We start from the raw sequence: 21,603 nt of genomic DNA on the forward strand, positions 1-21,603 counted from the left end.
ATCCACTAACAGCTATAAATACTTACTTTTAATTGTGATGGCCCTCCCTGAAAGCATTTACATTGAATTTCTTGCTGCTGAGAGAGAATTGGTTGTTCCAGTATGTGAAAATTAACATTATTTTAAGAAAGGTCTTAAATTTTCTCAATCAAACCATGAAGGGATCAAGACACTAACCAGTTTAAGTGAAAAATTAAAAAAAAAAAAAAAAAGGTTATTTTTTTGGTGGTTGGCAGAGGTACATATCAGTGTCTGTTGCTTTCAGAAGCCCATTTCTTGATTTACATTCCAGTGATGCAGATTTTTCAGAGAAAGGGGAACATTGATCTAAAAACTGAGCTGTTCTTTAAGCATGTTTACAGTAAAATTGGGTTCACTTAGGCTTTTGTATTTTACAAACATCCCTGTTTAGAGGAACAAACACCTGACAAAACAACAACAACAAAAAAGCTATTTATTAATAATAAAGCAAAAAGTAGCAGTAACTCCTGTTTCATCATAAGTACTTCCTAAAGTGTATTAACCTGTTGTCTTCTTAACATGATGTAAGAAGAGTATGAGGCTTGGGGGATTTGTACTATTCCAGAGTAGCACATATTTTGTGTTCAGTAAGGTAACAATCTATAACAGGTATAGATTTTTAAATGAAAATCTATAATTTCCTTTTTTAAATGAAATAATTGTTGAATGTAATAATAATGTAATGATATTTAAAGCACAATCAAAACTAGTATGCACACTTTGTGTGCTAGTAATTTTTATACCACACTTTGTGGTCTGTCATGCTGATGCCTAGAGAGCTCAAGCTTGAGTTACTAATTCTTAATACATATGCATCCGATAGTACACAGATTCTTAGACTACACACCTTTTTGTGTTAACTACAAAAAACTGTTTTTGTCTATGGAAAATTATACCTAGCCACCCCTCAACACACACACCTTGATTTCTAGTGTGTTTGGTTTTTTTTTGATATTACTCTTTCTAGTGAGAGTAATCCAGTAGTGTTTGTAATATCTTCACAGTAGATAGTTGGCATGGGTTAGAAAATTAATTGAAAATTTTTGTCTCCTTAAGTATGAGACTGCAAAAGAAATCCTATACATTTAGTAAATGCCTGTTGAAACTTGACAAATCTTTTTCTATTTTCATTGCAAATGCTATGTTCTTACAATAATTCATTTATTTGCTAGATAAATCAGATAAATATGATTCCAGAGATGTGGAAAGACTTCAGCAAGATGACAAATGGGTTGAAAATTACCTGATTTGGCGTCAAGATGTTGTGGATGATACATTAAAGATGATTGATCAAAGCTTTCAGTGGAGGAAAGAATATACTGTTAATGGTAAGCTATGTTATGTAATTCTTGTGGTGGTGAATGTTGCTTTCCTGTTGAACTACATCTAACCTTCATGCTTAATTTCATTACATTTCTCGCTCTCAAAGGTTGTGAAAATACCACAGAGTACTTAGCAAGAACTTTTCTACTCAGTTAAAAAAAAAATAAATAATTGCTTCTTATATAAACCAGTACTGTAACATTGTACTTCTAATTACAAGGTTGTTTAAGGGAAAGAAGGGAAAATAGCTATCTCTTGTTTTGTGTTTGTGTGCTAAAGTGGGGTCCTATTAAATAAATGAAAATCATATCTCTGATGTTGTGATACAAGTTTATCATACTAGCATTGGCCTGCCAGGTAGAATAGATTTTTTTTCTGAGTGTTTTGAAGATGAACTTCATCTACAAGACTTCATAATCTGAACTAAGAAAGGATAGAGCAAGAAGGGCTGTAGATCAGAGCAAAAAATAAACGCTTGCAGCATATTTTTCTTCCCTCAGAATTTTATTCTTCTGTCTTCCTAAACATATCCAATCATACAGCCTGAGAAGAAGATAATAAAATTCTCAAATGAGCTCAATTTTTGCATTAATTTCCAAAATGATGTGGGAGGTGGTCTATGAAAACATTTTTATATTTTGTTGTTATTCTTCTGTGTTCTTAGTGACTTTTGTTAAGTTGAAATGTGATTATTAATGTGATGGCTGAAATATTTTTTCCTTTGGCTTTGCAGACTTGACTGAATCTGTCCTTCCAAAAGCATTACTTGAAAATGGTGCTCTCTTTCTGCATGGATATGATAAAGAAGGCTATAAATTATGTAAGTTATGCAAAACATAATATTCAGTCATCTGTCATTACTTTTTGTTTCCAGCATTTCAGTAGCATCTGTTTTGAAAAATAAATGTTTTAAAAATAAAAATATGTATGTATAAGCAACTGCCTGTATTGTGAGAACTTGGTAATGTCTATTATCTCTTTGGATCACAGAAATTAATAATTAATTTCATCATCAATTTTAAAAAATCATAAACCTTTAAGTGTAATTGTCAGTGGGTTTTCTGTCTTCCCTGTTGAAGTGCATTATTTCTTTATCTACTATGTTGAATATATAAATAGAAGAAATGCTGACTATTGCAGTGCAGTGACTCTGCTTTTCTAGCAGCCCACATTCTTACATACTTGCAGGGGTTCACTGTTTTTTTTTTTTTATTTTCTTATGACATTCGGCATGTTCAGTAATAGTGTGAGCAGCTGAAAATTGGTGGAGAATGAACTCCCAAACTGTGTGATTAACTTAGCACTAAGGAGTAAGACTTGTAGAGAAGCAGTAAATATTTCCTGAAGTACTCTTGGGTTTGAGTGTGTAGTAGATGAGCAGTATTATTTTCTATAAATTAATTTGGTATAACGTTTGACAAAAATAACCTTAAAACCTGTAAGACCAAAGAGTCTTTTAAAACAAATCACCTGATAGGCTATCCAGGCAATAATCTTGAATGATGGGGAGTGGGAAGAGGGAAAAACCGTCTGCAAAAAAATACAAAGTCTGCAATTGTACTTTCCTTCTTTTACCAAGGCCAGATTGTACCTCCAGAAATGCATTAACAATCCAGTCTCTTACAGAAATGACTGTTTTAAACACTAATATGCTAGTTTTCCAATAAAATCATGACCAGAAAAATACAGCTTATATTCCCTGGCTGTATTTTGTCAAATTGTCCCTTTTCTTACTATTGTAAGATACAAGTGCTTTATGAAAAGTTGATGCATTTTTATGCTTCATGATTTTCCTATCGCCTGCAAGGTAAGTAATCAAGGCTAAGTGGTGATTATATATTTTTATAGCATAAAAATATATCATTTTTACAGATATATTTTTTTATTTATAAAGCTAAACATGATTATACTGTGGTTCAATTTGATGAGATTGAAGAGGGTGGGGAAGTGAAGTAGGAAGACATGATACTTTTGCATTGGTAGTCAGACTTAGAATACTTCAGTTGCGTTATACGAATGTGTAAGTCAGGTGGCTGAATAAATACTTCTGATTTTATTGTCACTGAATGATAACCAATATCTCAATTTCCCATCCCCAAAGTGTTTCTTCTGTGAATGTTACTGGGTTAGAATATCTCAGTATGCAAATTGAGATTGTCTTGTAGTTAAGAGTTACTGCTTAGTGAGCTTTTGAGAAATATTTCTTGGGCCACACACTCCATTTTAACTACTATGTGGAATAGACCTTTAAAGCTATAAAGAATTGTTTGCTTTCAAAAGAGTCCTGTGTTCAGGTAGGATATCTTTCTGAAATTCTGCATTTACAGAATCCAGTTAATATGCTGCAGTTAAATAGATAAATAAAAAGCCTGTCTCTACACAAGCTATAAAGCTTGGAAAACTTACATTGAATTCACAGAATGAGCTTGTGATAAAGAAGTAAAAGATGGGGGGAAAAATCATGATTTTAAGTAAAACTTCTTGACATTTCAAGGAGAAAAATATTAGCGCATCTACTGCTATTTTCGTGTCTTGTCTATTTTTTCCTAGTGTAGATATACCACGAATGAAGGCAGCTCTTGATGTTGGGCCCCTGAATAATTCTTTTATCACTTAATTGTATAGTCAGTCATTTGGTTGCAGGCATTTTTATGAAGTCTTACTTTGAAATCCACTACTTACATGAGAAACTTGTCTCTGTGTGACTCATTTCTTATTCCAGAAGGATATATATCGGGCTTTCATATAAGTAATGTTGTTCATCTTCTGAACTTCTTAGTTTTATTTTAGGAAGGTCTGTTGCTTTTTATATAATTCATAATAACTTGTGTATAAATAGTTTTTTTCAGGACATGACAACTACAAGACCATAGAAAATTTAAGCAGATAAAAGTGTAAATGTCAAAACGACAACAGTCTTCAGAACACAATATCTGAGGACTGCATGCACTTAATTTGGAATTATTGAATAATACTCTTATTAAGTAGTAGGAGTCTTTAAATACATTAAAAGTATTTTTCTTCTCTACTGTCCCTTTGCTGTAATCTGTAACATTTTCAAATTAAAAAAAAAGTGCAAAAAAAGAGCAAAAGAAAATGAAAAAAGTATCCAATTGTTCTGACTGTTCAGTGTGACCATAAAATCAATAAAGATGTAGAATACAAACAAAGAGGGATTGGTAAATTTCACAGTGCATCCTGTATGGTTATGAAAATGTTTCCTGTTAATTCACATCTGTTGTTTCAACTTCTGTGTGTTTTTCTTCCTTTATTCTCCCAAGTTTGGGTTAGAGTGAAACTTCATGTAAAAGATCAAAAACAGCAACTTGAGAAAAAGAAACTGGTAGCTTTTTGGTTAGAACATTATGCCAAGAGAGATCATGGAAAGCCCTTAACAGTGGTATTTGACATGGCTGAATCTGGAATCAGTCACATAGTAAGTATATTTATTTTTTCTGATTGCTTCCTGAATTATTTAATCTAAGTCCTCATCTGCCCAGAAGAGGATTCTTGTGCAGTCATTTAAACTAAAATAACAGTTAACAGCAGTGTTATGTAGGGGTTGTTCCCAAGACATAAACAGTTTCAGAAATCCATTGTTACATATTAAACTGAAAACTTCCTTTTAATTTGGTAAGTGATGGAGCCAACTATATAGTAGTTACTCACAAGCTTAGTTTGTCAGTTGTTACGGATGCTGATAGTGGAACGTACTGCCTTTTGGGTACTTAAAAATTAAGTTGAGGCCTCTTATTGTTAATATAGTTGCTTCCTCTTCCTCAACAGTTCAAAATTCATTGTTGTCTTTTCTTTCAACAAATCAAAGTTTGTCAAGAGCAAACGATGGAAAAATGGGGTAATGGTGAAGTATTGAGACCTAATCTGAGATCTTTGAGAATTATGATGTGTTTTGAAAAGTCAGCATGTTCAGTTGACAATTCTGATCCTGTTCCTGTCGCTCCATCCTGCATGCCGTGTATGTTCCCCCATATGTTTAAATGGTGTGTTTCTGAAGATCCTGCATGCATCTTCAGTTACTGAATTTTCTTGTGAAAAGAAGTTAGCTTGATGCGTAAGAGCAATTTATCAAGTAGGCATTGCTTTTTTACTCATCTTCACAAATGCAGCCTGTTTTTTTAAGTCTGTTTTTTTTGTGATCCATGTTAGATACGAGTCTGTTTCCGTGCAGCTTTATTTGCAGTTGTTGTGAATGCAAGCTGAATGAGACACTGCTACAATTAATAGAACTGATTAGTAATGGTATAGAATGAAGCGATGGGTCTGTTCAAACTTCGAAATGATAACATTTAGGAAAAAAAAAATGCTTTTTTCAATTTATATAGATTTAGAAAGGAATGTATGTTGTACCTCTTACTTCAGGTCTGTTTTTTTTTTTGTTTGTTCTAACCTGTTAGTATCTTTATATGGAAAGTATAAATACATATCCATAGTTTGTTGCAGGCATCTTATTTCAGAATTTATTTGCAGAAACTTGTTTAGAGGAATAGAACATTGTCACTACGTACATCTTTACCAATCCTTAAGTTATCCCTGAAATCGGGATATTTGGGGGGTAAGGGGATGTAGGAGAGGAAGGGATGTTAGATGAGTAAATATCTGCAGAGTTCTGTGGATCATTCTCTTCAGCTGAATTGAGCAGAGAAATCCATTTTTAGAATCCGCTTTCAGGAGCAGGATCTAAACTGTTTAAGACTGTAAGGCGCAGCTCTTGCCTATCATTAGACTGACTATAGATACCCAATAAATAGAAATCACAGTGACTAGGTAAAATCATTGGATTTTTTATTTACATAATGCCACGCTATCATTTTATAAGAATGGCTAGAATGTGTCATCTTACATTTTTGTTTATATGGTGGAAATGCCTTTTAAAAATGAGCGGACCCCAGTGTTGCGTTGGGACCTTGCAGCCATGCAATACAGGGCTGTAAGCTTTTGAGAAGACATTTTTACAAATAAGTGTGGGCCAATCCTAACTTACAAAACTGAATTGGGGTTCTTAACTTTTAGTTGAGAGCTGTCTATCTATTTTCCTAAGCTAATACTGAAGCAATGGTTTTTATATAATAAAAATAAAAGACTAGAATATAATTGCCTTTATGGTTGAAAACAAACAAACAAAAAAGCACACTAGATTTCTTTTTTTTTTTTTAATTTGTGGAACATATCCTGAAGCAACTTGTTTCCATTTTGTTTGAGGCTACCAGAGACATTCTCTGCAAGTGCTGTACATCAGTCTCCCATTGCACAGTCTCATTTTGCTAGAAGTATTTTTATTTTTTTTTATGGCTGTTTGTAGCCATGTAGAGTAACTGATAAAAGTTATCCTAAAAGAACTTGGGGTTTTGAGTTCTTTTCCAGAGCACGTTTTGTTCGTTCCATTGTTAATATTGTCTAATCTGCTATGTCAGCTTCTCTCATTGGTATGCAGTCAGATAATTCTGGTAGTTCATGCCTTGTTGAGGCATTTCAGGTAACTAGAATTAATGCAGTTATTGAATGGTCTGCTCAAATCTAAGCTCTTATTTGACTTTCATCAAAATAATGGATTCAGCCTCCTTATATCTGATAGTGTTGCTTTTGGCTAGACTGAAGAAATAAGATCAGTGTGCTTGCTAATGCACAGGAGATGCTAATCATTACTTGAAAATCTATCACTGTTTATACTGTTAAGTAGGAGATACTGTTTTGGTACAAGCAACTGCGAGTTGAGATAAATGCTTCTGCAAAATGCTATCTCCTTCTTCTAAAGATATCCAAGCTGTCAGTTAGTTGATAATTACTGAAGCTCCTAATGAAGCTTTCAGGTCTTGGGTAATCCTCTTCATACAGCTTTTCTTTACCAATTTATCAGCAAATGTAGTAATAGTGTGTTTACATCACTTTAGGAGCCAGTTCCCCGTAGCATTTTAATGTTCTTATGTGACAGGCATTGGGGGATCCTCTATCAGTAATATGTTTTGTCCTGCCTCTGAAAGCCTCCTTGTTAGGTAATCTGTTAGAAGGGCTGAGGAAAATAAGTGCTTGTGGCAGGCTTCCCACCTAACCAAAGTAATTTATTGTGATAAGGTAACTCTTCTTGTATTGTCTATATCGGTTTCATAAAATGCCTTTTTTGCTCTTTATTGTGTAGTCCCATTACAGCAGGATTTTGCAGTGGAGACTCAGTTGTATTGTATTTGTCCTGCTGGTCATTGGATAGGAGCACCCCTACAGTGGGTGGTATGCAGGCAGTTTTGTTGGGTGCTGTCGGTGCCTATAATTTGTCAACATAGCACTAACTAAAGCCAACGACAAAAATTCTCTTAAAATTAAATTTTCTTCTTCCTTCTGGTAGATTCTGAATGAAGTTTTTGCATGCCTTTTGGTAGATAAGTTATTCAATTGAAATTTCAGTGTGTTTAAAACCTTATAAGTCAGCTAACGGTAATTTGTCAGGTTCCCTAGAGCTAAAGCTTTATTTTTCTTTGTGTTTCCTGTACACCTTAAATTCTGTTGATATCAGTAGTTACTTTATTACCTAATTTACTGTGTTGATAATAAGTCTGTTAACTTCTGTTATATCATAAAGCTAAGCCTGTGTGACCACAATTCTGCAGCAATTTAATGAAATGAAAGGCATTATACAAATTTGGATAATGTTTGTAATGTCTTAAGATGAGAAATACAGATGATTACAAGATACTTATCTTGTACTACTCAGTAAGTGTTTTATCTTAACTGAGCTTATATTTTAATGTTTTGATTTACATTTTATTTACTTTGTTTTTATTTTAGGACTTGGATTTTGTTCGGTTTATTGTCAATTGTTTTACAGATTATTATCCAAACTTTCTCAGTAAGTATTGTATATGAAGTACAGTAGACTTGTTTAACAGAAGCATTTAATAATATTGCAGATGATGGGGGAGACTTTTTTGAAGTCTTTTTGCATGCTCTTTATGTGGTTTTTAAAAATCAGTGGAAGGCTTGTCTTTGGAATTTAGTGTTCAGACTATAAGATTTGATTTTTAGATAAAGCCTAAGTGCATAGAACGCTTTGACATTGTAGATTCAGGATATTTTTGCACTTTTAAGAATCAGCACAACTGTGAATATAAAGTTTATTTATGATATATCCAAAATGAGCTGACTTTTCAAGACATATGAATAATTTGCTTTGTATTTACCAGTTCTCAATCCGCATGTTTTTGTGGATTGAAAATCAATATATATATCTAATAGAATTAAATTAGCCTTTTTATCTTTCACTCTTTTATCTGGGGTGAAGCTTTGGAAACTTATATGACAATTGGTATCCTTTAAGAGACTTTAGGGAACAAAGGATACTGGCTATAGAAAGTCTTCAGTAGCCATAGTCTGATTCCTCAGAACAGGATTAAGGCATGTTGGTATGTGCATAGTTAACTGCCTGCTAATTTTCTATGAATAGATGAAAATTGAATCACTTTTTGCCAGCTTGTTGTATGTGAGTGAAAGTGTCTGAATTTTGGAGCTCTGTATCAGCAATTGCTTGAACTCTGAAATGAGATTTCAGTTTATTGACAAGTTTTGAACTTTGATCAAAGATTGAACTTAAATAGAAGTGTAGCAATGTTTTTGTTTTAATTTTGACATTTGAGAAAAATGTTTAGGGACATTTGAGTTAAGGCACTAACTTTTCAGGCTTCTTTCGTAAAACAAAACAAGAACAACAAAAAAATCAGAACAAGTATAGCTTTACAAAGACTATCTGTTTGGAAGACTGTCTGTTTGGGAAAAAGAGGTGCTGAATATACCTGTTAACCTTCTTTCTTTTCCATTAAGCAGTTACTTTTCTAGATCAGGATAAATCCTTACATTTCTCTACCTTACTGGGGTAATTAGTTACTAGTAATATGTCAGAAAAGCACTAAGCCAGAGAGATATTATAAACAGTTTCCACATAAATACTTACTGCCTTCATATAGTAATAGAAATAGACTTATACGTGCTATAAACTAGTTTCCTCTACAAGGAAGTAAGCATGGCAGTCTCAAAAAATGAAGTATTCCGTTTTTACATTACCATTATTGTTGTACTCCCTGTTAAACAGAAATACCTAACATTGTTTCCTTTTCTTTTCAGCAAAGATAGTGATCTTTGAAATGCCTTGGATAATGAATGGTAAGTAATGATTCAAGAATACTGTCATCAACATTGAACACTAACAATCAGCCAAAAACTATGTTGTACAATTTAAGGCAGATGCCTGCCTGACACTGGACATGGCAATTGTTACATACATGTATTCTGATGTATACTTTGTTATTTATCCTTAATTATAATGTCTATGATAAGCAGGTTATTCCGGTATCTATGCCACTTAAAATACGTACCTTTATGGTAGCTCTATATTCTTCCTGTAAAATTAAGTTTTACCGCCAATAAAACAACTATGGTGTTTGAAAGGTCTAAACCAGAGCAATTTAAAACAACAAAATGTTTAAAATGTGTATATATAACTTTCCCAACCTCCCTCATACAGATTTGGAAATACAGTTGCTTTACAGTTCTCCCCTGTGCCGCTGCAATCCCCCATTTCCTCCAGAACTTGCTAGTCTGTGATAGGTTTGCATTCTGCTATAGAAAAACATAGTCCGTAAAATGTTTTCTTTGTAAATATTTTTTTCCTTTGCGTCATGTTCCCACTTTATAATAGATTCTTAGAACAGGCCCATATTTATGGGGCGTAGCTCACTTGCTTCATTAGGTCTACTGATACACTGTGGAAAAAAAACCTTCTTGACATCTTACATATGCTTTTTTTTTGTTTCCATTATAAAGCTGCTTTTAAAATTGTGAAGGGCTGGCTTGGCCCAGATGCAATAAGCATGTTGAAGTTCACAAACAAGAGTGATGTACAGGAATACATCAGTGGAGAATATCTGCCACCTCATATGGGTGGAACTGTAAGTATATTAACACTTCGTAATCCTTTTGTGATAGGTTGAGCCATGCTCATTTAAGTAACATATGTGGTGTTGCAACTTGGCGCTTCTTGGATGTGAAATTTCTTGAGATTGTTCCGTTAAAATGATATTTTCTAAATCACATTAGTATAAAATGGATTAATTTTTATAAGAATTTGGTATCTTGTAGTCTTAAATGTAGAAATCAGTTTTGTGAATGATTTTAATCATTCATTTTCAAGTCCTAAGAAATTTAGTTTTCAGACCTTCAACAGCAAAAAATATCTATCCATTTTAAATGCCTTTTTCCACTTTTCTTTTCCCTTACCTGATGAATTAAAGAGGGATTGTGTTGGTTTATGATACAGGTTCTGCAAACAGAAAATAGATTTCATGGCCCTCTGAAAATTCATCCTGCTCCAAAGCTATGGTTTAGGAAAGAAAGTATTGCAATTATTTTTCCTTTGTTGTCCCTAGGGCTGCATTTTCTAAGACTCTATAGAAGACTTTTTAAGAGGATGTTAGAGAGCATACTCCAAAGTATTTTTCAATCCAGTATTGCTTTGACAGAAGCTGGATCCTATTCTATTATAACCTAAATGGCAAAACAGCACAATGCTCTTGCGCAACAAGCTTCATTGTTTGTAAAGCTGGTAAATAATTTTGCATAATTTTTGTAACAGAATCTGCAGAAAGGATATTCCTTTTCTTTAAAACTTTTGTAAACAGTTTATGTTAATGGAATAAACCCACTGTAGTAATCTTTACCTTTTTTTTTCTTTTTTTTTCATTTTTACTTTTTCTCCTGAATGTTTTTGATGTTAAACAGTAACAATATGGAGAAAAGGAAGATTCTGCTTCAGCCAAAGTAGGAGAAAAGCTTGTTCCTTATTATTTAAGCTCAAAGCAGAGTGCTGGTAGCTGGAACATCATGCAAAACCATTTTGAGAATGTACATAGTGTTACTCTGTTTCTATTTAACTGAAAATAGCACACTGTAAAAAGCACTTTTAAAATGACGCTCCTATCACAAAAACCTGAAAAGATCGTATCCTTCTCCATAGAAAATTGCTGCCTTAACTCCACAGTCTTGTGTAAGAACTTGCTCGTGTTAGAGAAAGTAGAAATCTCTGAACTTACGTAGTGGATGCTGAGGGAAGGACTGATGTTATCTTAACTGGCTTCAGTAAGGATTTGAACAGCAATGGCTCTTCTGAGCCTAATTTCCAAGTTGTTATTTTATTGTTGCAATAGCAGGGAAAGTTCTTCTCTTCACTCTTAGACCTCAGTATCTCCTGTCTGCTTTATACTGTTGTACCTGATAGCTAATTCCCTTTTCAAGAAGCTTGCTGCTTTGCTAAATATCCTTTTGCATCCTTTATCCCCCTATCTTGAGCACACAGAGTTAGTTTTCCTTTATCTCACCTTGGACCTGAAAGGTCTCAGTGCTAGCTAGTGATAGTGACCAAGCTGGCCCCATGTTGACCAACCTACTTAGCTGTGGTGCTAAGTTGTAGTGACAGTAATAAATTAGTAGTGCAGGAGTACATCTATTTAACATGGACTCTTAAGTGTGTTTATTTCAGAAAAAAAAAAACGTTCCTGCTTATTAAGTCCTATATTTTGAACCAGCATATGTTTTGTCTAACTACTGAGTCTCTTCAGTATTTAAACACTTAATAGGTGTTCTGAACTTTTTACATCAGAACTGTCACCATCTGGAAGTGTTAGCAAGTATGCAGTTAGTCTCCAGCACTTTTTCTGAAAGCGTGTTTTATCTTGATGTGATCGAGCTTGCCTTCTCCTGAGACAGCTAGAGTCTGAAGAGGAAGTACATCTACTAGTGCTAGTGTTGACAGGCCTGTGGGGGTTTTTGTTCATTTTTTGTTAAGGTACCTGATGTGTAAAAAATATCTTCCACTTTCTACTGAAGCATTTTTCCCCATATCCATTTCCTCTTTTAATGATTTCCAGTCACTTAAGAACATGGTCAGCTTTGCAACCAGCATAGTGCAGGTGAAAGAACACAGCGTATCTGTTCTCTGTTTTTGCTCAGTACTCTAGCCATAAGTATACTCTCCTTTCTCTCCTAGTTCCCTACTGGGATCCATCCTGTGGAGTCAGGTTTTCACAGAATCACAGAATTCTAGGGTTGGAAGGAACCTCGAGAGATCATCAGGTCCAACCCCCCTGCCAAAGCAGGTTCCTTAGAGCAGGCTTCCCAGGTAGGCATCCAGATGGGCCTTGAATATCTCCAGAGAAGGAGGCTCCACAACCTTCCCGGGCAGCCTGTTCCAGTGCTCCGTCACTCTCACCATGAAGATGTTTTTTTGCATGTTGGTGTGGAACTTCCTGTGCTCCATTTTGCAGCCTTTGCTCCTTGTCCTGTCCCCACAAACCACTGAAAAGAGGTTGGCCAAATCCCTCTGTCTCCCATACTTCAGATATTTGTGAACATTGGTAAGATCCCCTCTCAGTTTTCTTTTCTCAAGGCTGAACAGACCCAGGTCTCTCAGACTTTCCTCATAGGCTGAGAGATTCATTTCATTTCACGAGAGTCGTTTCATTTAATGAGATTCATCTTCCTCATTTTGCCAGATGTAAACAGCTAGTGGAGCAGGTCACTTGGTCACTTTGCAGAAAGTGTGTGCTATGGGATCCAGGTGTCCAAAAAGAATGTTTTTTAGAGACCAGTTCTGGAATTAAATTAAAAAGTGGACTGTTTTGGTAATACAGCTTGAATTGTTCACCTTGGAGTCACCAATTGCTCTGCTTAATCAAGGGAACTGTTCTGTGTCTCCATCTGTCAGGTTGTCTTCAAGCATGTTTTGTTTTTGCTATAACATGGGTCACTCGCAGGATAAATTGGAGGCTTCCCTTAGCATGAAAATCCTTCAGTCAACTGTCACCCAGCTGAGAAAGGAGGAAAATGACCTAATTTGTTTTGGACAACTGGTGGATAAAGGTGTCTTCAGGGTATCCAAAGCATTAATACTAATTATGGAAAACAGAAATGTGTTTTTTGCAGGAATTTACACATATACTTAGCAAGTTATATCCAAGTTCCCATCAATATCTGTTGGCTGTCACTGTTTCCTTGCTGCTAATCAAAGAGGGCCTATGTACCATGTACCTGGTTTTGAGCGTTTCTTGTCTGTGCTGCGTAGGTCTCCCTATCTTTTATAAGGGGTGTGTGTGTCTTGAAGAACTTGTTGAAATTGCCCAAAACAGATTTAGGAACAAGTTGGTGATAAGCAGTTTGTGAAATTGTGTCAGATGCACAAAAAACACTCCCTAATACTTTGCATATAATAGTAAATGTATTCAAAACTTGTTTTCCTAGATTCACAATCCTTTGTAGTCCACATTCTACAAGAATGGTTCCAGCTCTTGAAGATAGTGATAGAACAGTTTAGACATGTTTCTATCTGGCCAGGGAAACTTGCTGCCACTTCAATAACATTTAGTACAGGATCGAGTATGTGCATGTCCCATAGGATTATTAAGCTTGTTTGTTTGTCCAGTTTTCCTTTGTCAGAGGTGAGCAGTTCACCCCTGTTGAATTCAGGGTTCCCTCCACTGGTGCCAGCATTGAACAGTATGTGCGACTAGAATGCTGCACTATTCACCTGTCTGAATTGACAGCCTATAGCTTAGGTTTTCTTGGAAGAACCTTTAATAGGTCTGTGGCCTGAAGTTTAAGATATTAGTTGGCCTTTTGCATGCAATTTCATGGCCATTGTGTACATGCAGTCTTAGAAAATACGACTACCATGATTAAAACCTCTACCATTACTGACAAACATAGCTCTATAAAGTCTGTGTTCACCTTAAAAGAAAGCTGTCATTCTGTGGAATGGATGTATCGAGCATTGGATAAATCTGTCTTGTTTACCTGACTGAGGCTTGTGATTGGGAAGTGAGGGACTTTGAGTTGTCACAGTGATGAGATTCACATCAGCTGATGACATTACCCAGCATCATGGTGAAGCTAAATGTGCAGCAAACATAGCATCTCTTCTTTTTCTTCCCACCCCCCACCCCCACCCCCTCCCACCTAACATCAGATCATTGTTTCTGTTTTGAGAAGACAAAACTTTTTTTGTTTCAACTCTGCTGGTGGCAGCAGAGTTTGGAAACAGTGGGCATGGCTCAAGTCTGCCTCAAAGAAGTCAATGCTTTGGTATTTTCCACTGGAAAAGCTAACAAATTAACTCAGTTTACTTAGGGTTTAAAACTGAAATTGCAGTAGAAACAGTGCCCTATTTAGACGTTGTTTCTAACATTTTTTTTAATCACTTAGAACATTCTTTAGAGACATACAGTCACATTCTTTAGAGACATACAGTCATCAAGGATGGAAAAGATGTTCAAGATTACTGAGTCTGAAACCATCAACCTAACCTTACAGAATTCTACCATTGAACTATGTCACTTAGTGCTGTGTCCACATGTCTCCTAAATACTTCCAGGAATAGGGATTTTGTCATTGCCCTGGGCAGCCTGTTCCAATGCTTGACCACTGTCTCCATGAAGAAATTCTTCCTAATGTCCTATCTAATTCTCCCCAGTACGCCTTGAGGCTGTTTCTTCACATCCTTAGCTGTCATAGTTGTAGGAAACATGGTTTAAAACCTAACAAAAAAAAAAAAAAAAAAGCACTAAGACTTTGAATACTGATCCTTGATAGACCTAATACTACAGTTCTGTGTGGCTCTATAACAGTTGTTATAATTTAGTGGCTTTAGGGGTCTGTGTATTAATGATGATAAAATCAAATCTATTTGTAGTATCAGCTTTCTGCACAGGGACCTAATATAAAATAGGTAAATGAAACTTGCAAGTCATATGAAACAAAATGATAGTGTTTCCATTTAAAAAACAAAACAAAACCAAAAAACTACAAAAGGCACTTCTCATCATGCTAAATGGTCTTTTATAAATCTCCTTATGTTTTAGGATTCTTTCAAGTACAGTTATCCTCCACTTGTTGATGATGACTTCCAAACACCTTTATGTGAAAATGGGCCCATTACTAGTGAAGATGAGCATGAAAGTAAAGAAGAGATTGATGCAGATGCTAAAGAAACTGGGGATCTGAATGAAGAACAAAATCTTAATCAGAAAAAGGTATCTGACTGAAGGCTGAGGCAGAACTAATTATATGTTTACAAAGTAAGATAGGTGTCATATAACTTTTTTTTGTGCTCAGGCTTTTTTTTTTTCTTTTTAGTTTGAAATAAGTACACGGTAAAACTGAAAAATATAACTGCAGGTTCAACCTTGCTTCTTAGTTTGAACAGATTTGACTGTTAAGACCAGCTTTGTGCTTCTGAATGAGTAAAGCCTGTACTAACTACTTAGTATGTCTGGAATTTAGTGAATTGCACAGTAATATTTAAAAAGTGTGCGTACTGTTTTCAAACCTTGTCTTTCTACCTAGTAGATTTTTAAGCTTGGGTTATTTTGTGGCAGATGTTTTCAAATACATCTATTGTTCTCAGATGCTTAAATCAGTACGCACGTGAGAAAATAATTTTTTATGCCTTACTGAAAGCTAACTTTTAAAAATTGTTTGTAAAATTTAAACACATGAAAGTAATCACTTAATCTCAGGACAAATTTTATTGCTAATCTATCAATTCTATGCTGACAATACAATCTTCCTGCAGTGTTGTTTATCCACAAATATAAGGCATTATTTTATATAAGTGCATGAAGTTACACTTCAGAATATGCAGTTATAGTCAGTGGGGATATTGTTTTTAAAAATGGCAGGAAAAAAACAGAGAAATCTGAAATTCATTCACCAGTGCCATAATTAATATTGGAATATGAATTGTAAAACTTCTATTTAATTGAGTGGAGCACTTAAATACTTTATTAGTATTAATTTTGGTTTCATTTACTGTGTTAAATTTTTGTCAGAATCACTTGAGGCACACAGCTAACTTTACACTTATTTTTTTTTTTGCAACTTGGCATTCTATTCAAAATAAATTCAGTGAAATAATTTTTTTAAGGTCAAAAAGAAGCAATATGTAACTATTGTGGCTTCATGACCACTGGGCTCTAGCTTGTTTTGGTTATAACACGTCTCTTAAGATCTGATTCTCAGATACAGACATATTAGGAATCCCTGCTTAGTGTGAGAGTTGGCTTTGGTGCTTAATAGCCTCAATATTTCTATTTAGTTACTATCTGATTTGCTTGGTTGACTTCAGCTTTATACTTACGGTATTTCTGTCTATTCCAGTGTTAAAACTAATGGTTCAGTTTATGGTATCTTCTTTTTTTTTGTACTGTATAATTAAGGTGCTACTCTTTTTTTGTTTGTTTGTTTGTTTTGAGTTAGTTAAGCAGACTGATATTTTTACTCTTATCAATTAACTCTGAGGCATGTTTAAGGCCTCACCCTTAACATACTTTAAAAATTTTGGGTTATAGATCTCATTGTTCCTGTTCCAAAAAATACAAAAAGTGAATTGTTTTTCTTCAATTTGCTGTTCTGTTCACATATTTAAGGATAATACTTCCTATTTCTTACACAACACTACTTCCTATTTCTTACACAGAAGCATGTCACTTCAATATTGCATCCTGTTCCAAAATGTTTTTCAGAAACAGTCCCTTATTTTGTGAGTTGTTGGTATTTCTTAGTCTTAAGTTATTTTGTGTCTATTTTAAACATAAATAATTAACTATTTTTGAATAAGGCCAGCTTCCAAACTGACAGGTTTCAAGTGATCTTTGAGAATTTTTCTTCATTATTATTTACTGTGGTACCAATGTTTATCTGCAGTTTTTTTTGTCATCATCAGGAATTCATCTGATTTATTTTCTGTATGTATGCCTCCTGTCATCCTATAGAAATGCTTAGCTCTTTCACAGAGTAGAGGGAGCCATGAGTGATAAACTTAATTGTAAGTGCCTTTCATGTCAACACCAATATTTGGAAGCAGATTCTACATCTAAAGTACACTACAGTAATATTTTTTTTTCTGGTATTTTAAATCAGAGGTATTTAGAATAAATTCAAACATGACAGGTGCAGTATATTTACACAATAACCTTCTAATATAACCACAATTATTTAAAAAAAAAAAAAAAAATACCTGTGCGTTTTTTATGTTTATCTTCTATAAAACTATTTGTTTAATTCCCATGCTTCAAATTTACATTATCTGGATTCTCTTCTGTCAATATTTCAAGTGGAATAAACACAAACTGCCTAGCTAGCTAGCTGATCTTCATCATACCACTAATGTTTCTGATTCTCTGTTTTTTCCCTGTTACGCACTTTGTTGAAAATAAAGAACTCTAAAATTATGATGTGGACATCCAAGCCTGTTGACATGCATATAGTTTCTTAATATATTGAGGAAAAACTTTGGAACCTACAGTATCTCTGCAGTTTCATATGTACCAGTTCCATCAGTGTTACTTCTTTTAAGTCCAGTACTTCAGAGTTCCATTTAAAAATAATGAAGATTTGTTTAGCATCTCTTAAATGCAGTGTGTGGAACTGTTGCTGTGCTTGCTCTTCAGTGTTGCAGTGATTGTTTTGAGGGGTCTGCTTTGAAAGTTTTTTTTCAGTTGAAGAGTAACATCAGTGCTTGGTAAACTGATATTTGAAGTACTGCAACTTATATGTCTGGCATTTTCAAAAATAATCAACTTAGGCATCAGGGAAATACTCAAGGGTGGGGAAAACAGGCAAAAAAGCTTCATCATTCATGTTTAATATAAACGTAACCTCTAATACACATTTTTTAATGCAGTGGACAGTCATCGTCCTTAAAGAAAGAATGCACATTAAGCTTGGTCTGTAATGTATAAATTGAAATAAGCCTCATGTTCCTTGAAATACGTGCATGAATCTGTAGTGTGTGTAACCCAGTGTTCTAGTTAATCATTATAACTATGATTTTTACTCAGATGAATTCTATAGAACAAAATTCCAAATCAGAGGAAAGTGACAAAACAGAGTTCAAACCAAAAAATGCAAAGAAAGCACTAACCACTTTTAAAGGACCTTTATTACATATCAGGTAATATTAATTTTCTTTAATTTTTTCAACAATGTGCCTTGGACACTTGAACAGTGAATTTTTAAAATTGTTTTTAGACTATTAAACAACACAGTAGTTGCAAACAAAACAAATTCTTACAATTTTTCTGGTTTTATGTGAATCTTCAGTGAATCTTTTGGTGTAACCATTGGCATGCCTTTTGTGCTAATTAATAGGTGTATATTTAATTTCTGTCGGGAAACTCATTGGCTTTAAATTTGTGAATATCTGTAATAAGAACAGTTAATGATTTGACACTAATTCCTTAAGCCAATGAAATCAGAGCATTTCATAGAGAAAACAGCATACACTGTTAAATCTTGCTTTGTTTTAACTTAAGATGTATAAGTATATACACTAGTAGTTAGAACCAATTTAAATGAATGGGTACAAAATTCTTCCTGTGGGAAGTGCTGTGTATAAATGGCATATCTGCTTAGAAGATTTTGTCATCCAAGATTCTTACGTCTCACAGTTAACGTGCTTCTTATCAGGAAAGTTTAAGAAAAAATAATCAGGAAATCTTTTTTTTCTTTTCACCAACTTTCAGGTTGAGATGCTTGTTTAGAAAATGATTTAGACGTTAACTTTTATTTTTCATTTCCAGTTTGCTATTAGATGAATGAAGAAAATAAGATATAGGTATTCCTTAGCTAATTTCATAAATGTTACACTGAATTAAATTTGAAGTGATTTTGAAAAATTACATTTTTATTAGCATCTGAACTTCTTCTGTATGTCAAATTTTCCTTGTGTTTGAAATGAAAATTAGTTACTTGCAAAAAATCTATTTATAGTCCTAGTTTCTTGTATAGCTGTACAAAGGCATAGACTGCAGAGTCATTATCTTAAAAGAATTTCAGAAATCCATGGATGTCTACTTAGGTTTTCTGTGAAGAGAATTCAGATGAAATATTTTCCTTTCTCTCCATGTGACAAAAGAAGCTGTGTCCTTCCATCCATTTAAAAATATTAAAAATAAAAAAAAAAAGTGCCTTTTTTCTCTTAATCTTTGAAGTTCTGCTGTTGGAGTAGAGGTGTTGGAGATGATGTAAATTTCAAGAATAAACTTAGTCAATTACAGTGGTGCTAATACTTGCTGTCATGGAAAAATAAAATACTGGTTTCTTTATTGTTTTTGCTGTTTGTTCCTTGAGTAAACTCTTGAAGGAGTATGCACAGTCGTTGTTCTTTATTGATGCTGTCACTTTGTAGAAGCTAGACCTGGTTTTGATTTCCCTGGAGTCTTTCTCAGGGCATTGACTTGACATTATATATTTTACTTTATAACCAAATAACCAGCAGATTTTCACTCACAAGCATCTATATCACAGATAAGGCATGAATGGAACCTCTGCCAGTACAGTTAGGTTATGTCTGCTTATACCAGCATTACCCTGTCCAGGGAGCCCCAAAGAGACTGAGGAGGGAGCTGAGGCATAGCAGTGCTGGTAGTGTGAAGTCACTAACAACCAGTAGCATTTTTGTCCCCAAGTGCTTCTGCAACGTACCCCCTGCACAGATACTTCTTAACCAATGTCTACTTACTACTTCGTGGCTTTGGCGTATGGCCAAAGCCAAGTAACCAAGCAGAACTGGCAAACTTGGGCTCTTCTGTTTGTTCATGCATAGTTGTGGCCACAAGTGATTCATCTCTGGTTTAGATCATTATTGCATTTGCCTTGCATTCCTTCCTAGGGAAGATAGATCTCTCTTGGCCCTCCTGATGAATAAATGAATACATTTGGTAAGGCAAAACAAACAAACAAAAAAAAAAACAAACTGCAATGGTTCACTTGCACTGTCTGGCAGAAGACAGCTCATGTTGTAGTATGTCTGGAGACTGGAATTTGTAGTATGATCTGAACTGCTTTATTCCCACACATCAGAGAGTAAAGACAGCAGTATGAAATGAAAAAAAGCTTTGGTGTTAATTTAAAATACCACCCCCATCCCATACTGTGCAACTGTTTGACTTGACACAAAACAAACGTTCAGTGTTGGTCCTGAAGTGTGTTTTATTTTTTTTGTCAGTTGCCACAGTTGGTGGTAGGGAAAAAAAATCAGGCTATGGCACAATATTCTGTCCTCCAGCTAGTTTCTTTGATTATTTTGACACTAGTTAATGCTTTCCAATACCATTTATGATTTATCTTGCAATTCTGTAACGCTCATGGCTGCAGTAACGTGGTAGTAAGACAACTGAAATTTCTTCATTCCTTTTCCTTACTGCTCTTGGTTAGTTAGGCTGATAATTTGGGAACAGGAATAAAAGAGCTGAGAGGAGGAGATAGTTACCCTATTAGCCATTTTTTACACATCACTTTCTCATTTTTTGCCTTCCTTAGCACAGTTCCTTCCTCACCACCAAGAATGTGGACTGCCTAATACATTGCAAACATAGGCACCTTCCTCCCACACACAATCACCTTTGGACTCCTGTTCTAGCATAGCAGTTCAGGCTTGCCATCCAGCACCAAGGATTTTTTCTTTTTAGCTAATACACTCGTATGTTTAAATGAGAGAGAAGAAAGAATAGGCATTATGAAAGGAGATCATTGGAGGAAGAGGTCAAATGTGAAACTGACGTTCTAAAAAGGGGGGAGCAGAAGTGAAGTAATGTTCATTTTTGCAAAAGGCTTTCTGTCAAAGAATACCCATTTCTGTAGTACTGCTTACTGTGGGAGTTCTTTGCAAATTCCTAATGTGGTGTATTTAAAGAAAACAAGTTTTTAATTTGTGTCTAGTCTTCTCAGTATACGAGCATGCCCTGCTTTTTTGGTCTACGTGTTCATTTGAATGCTTAATCCAGAATAAATTGTGGTAGTTTAACATGGTTTTAAAAGACTTGATGTGTGACTCGTAATTTCACAAGAATATTAAAAATAAGCAAAGCCTTTAGATTTTTAATTTTTTTTTGTGCATGCATCTTCAGAAGTATGTGAAGACTGACTAATGAGTACAAGTCAACTTAGCAGTAGTGGCTGAGATGTATGCCACTCACAGATACCTGCCTACTCTTCATATGCATGCATGATGGCCATTACCGAGGGCAGACATACAAGGTGGAAATTGCTAGTAGGCTGTAACAGCTTATAGCCTTTCATGTTAGCATTAATTGAAACTAATTACATTTTCCCTTAGCATACCATTATAAAATGCAGGGAGTGAAGTGACTATATGGATGTCTGCCAAGCCTGCTGTTGCAGATGGTCATGCTCTTCCAGATGGAAGTA

General features: G+C 34.7%; 1 protein-coding gene across 1 annotated transcript in view; it reads left to right on the top strand.

The window, feature by feature from the left end:
- The window catches only part of MOSPD2 (motile sperm domain containing 2), a 34,331-nt gene that overhangs the window by 6,967 nt on the left and 5,761 nt on the right, over positions 1-21,603 (top strand). Inside the window, exons 3-10 of the mRNA XM_068683492.1 lie at positions 1,194-1,349; positions 2,078-2,164; positions 4,626-4,780; positions 8,143-8,203; positions 9,472-9,510; positions 10,171-10,295; positions 15,255-15,425; positions 18,234-18,346. Coding sequence (XP_068539593.1) covers positions 1,194-1,349; positions 2,078-2,164; positions 4,626-4,780; positions 8,143-8,203; positions 9,472-9,510; positions 10,171-10,295; positions 15,255-15,425; positions 18,234-18,346 — 907 coding nt within the window. The remainder of the gene's footprint in view (positions 1-1,193; positions 1,350-2,077; positions 2,165-4,625; positions 4,781-8,142; positions 8,204-9,471; positions 9,511-10,170; positions 10,296-15,254; positions 15,426-18,233; positions 18,347-21,603) is intronic.

The sequence above is a fragment of the Anas acuta genome, chromosome 1, assembly GCF_963932015.1.
Source record: "Anas acuta chromosome 1, bAnaAcu1.1, whole genome shotgun sequence".
Taxonomy (NCBI): Eukaryota; Metazoa; Chordata; class Aves; order Anseriformes; family Anatidae; genus Anas; species Anas acuta.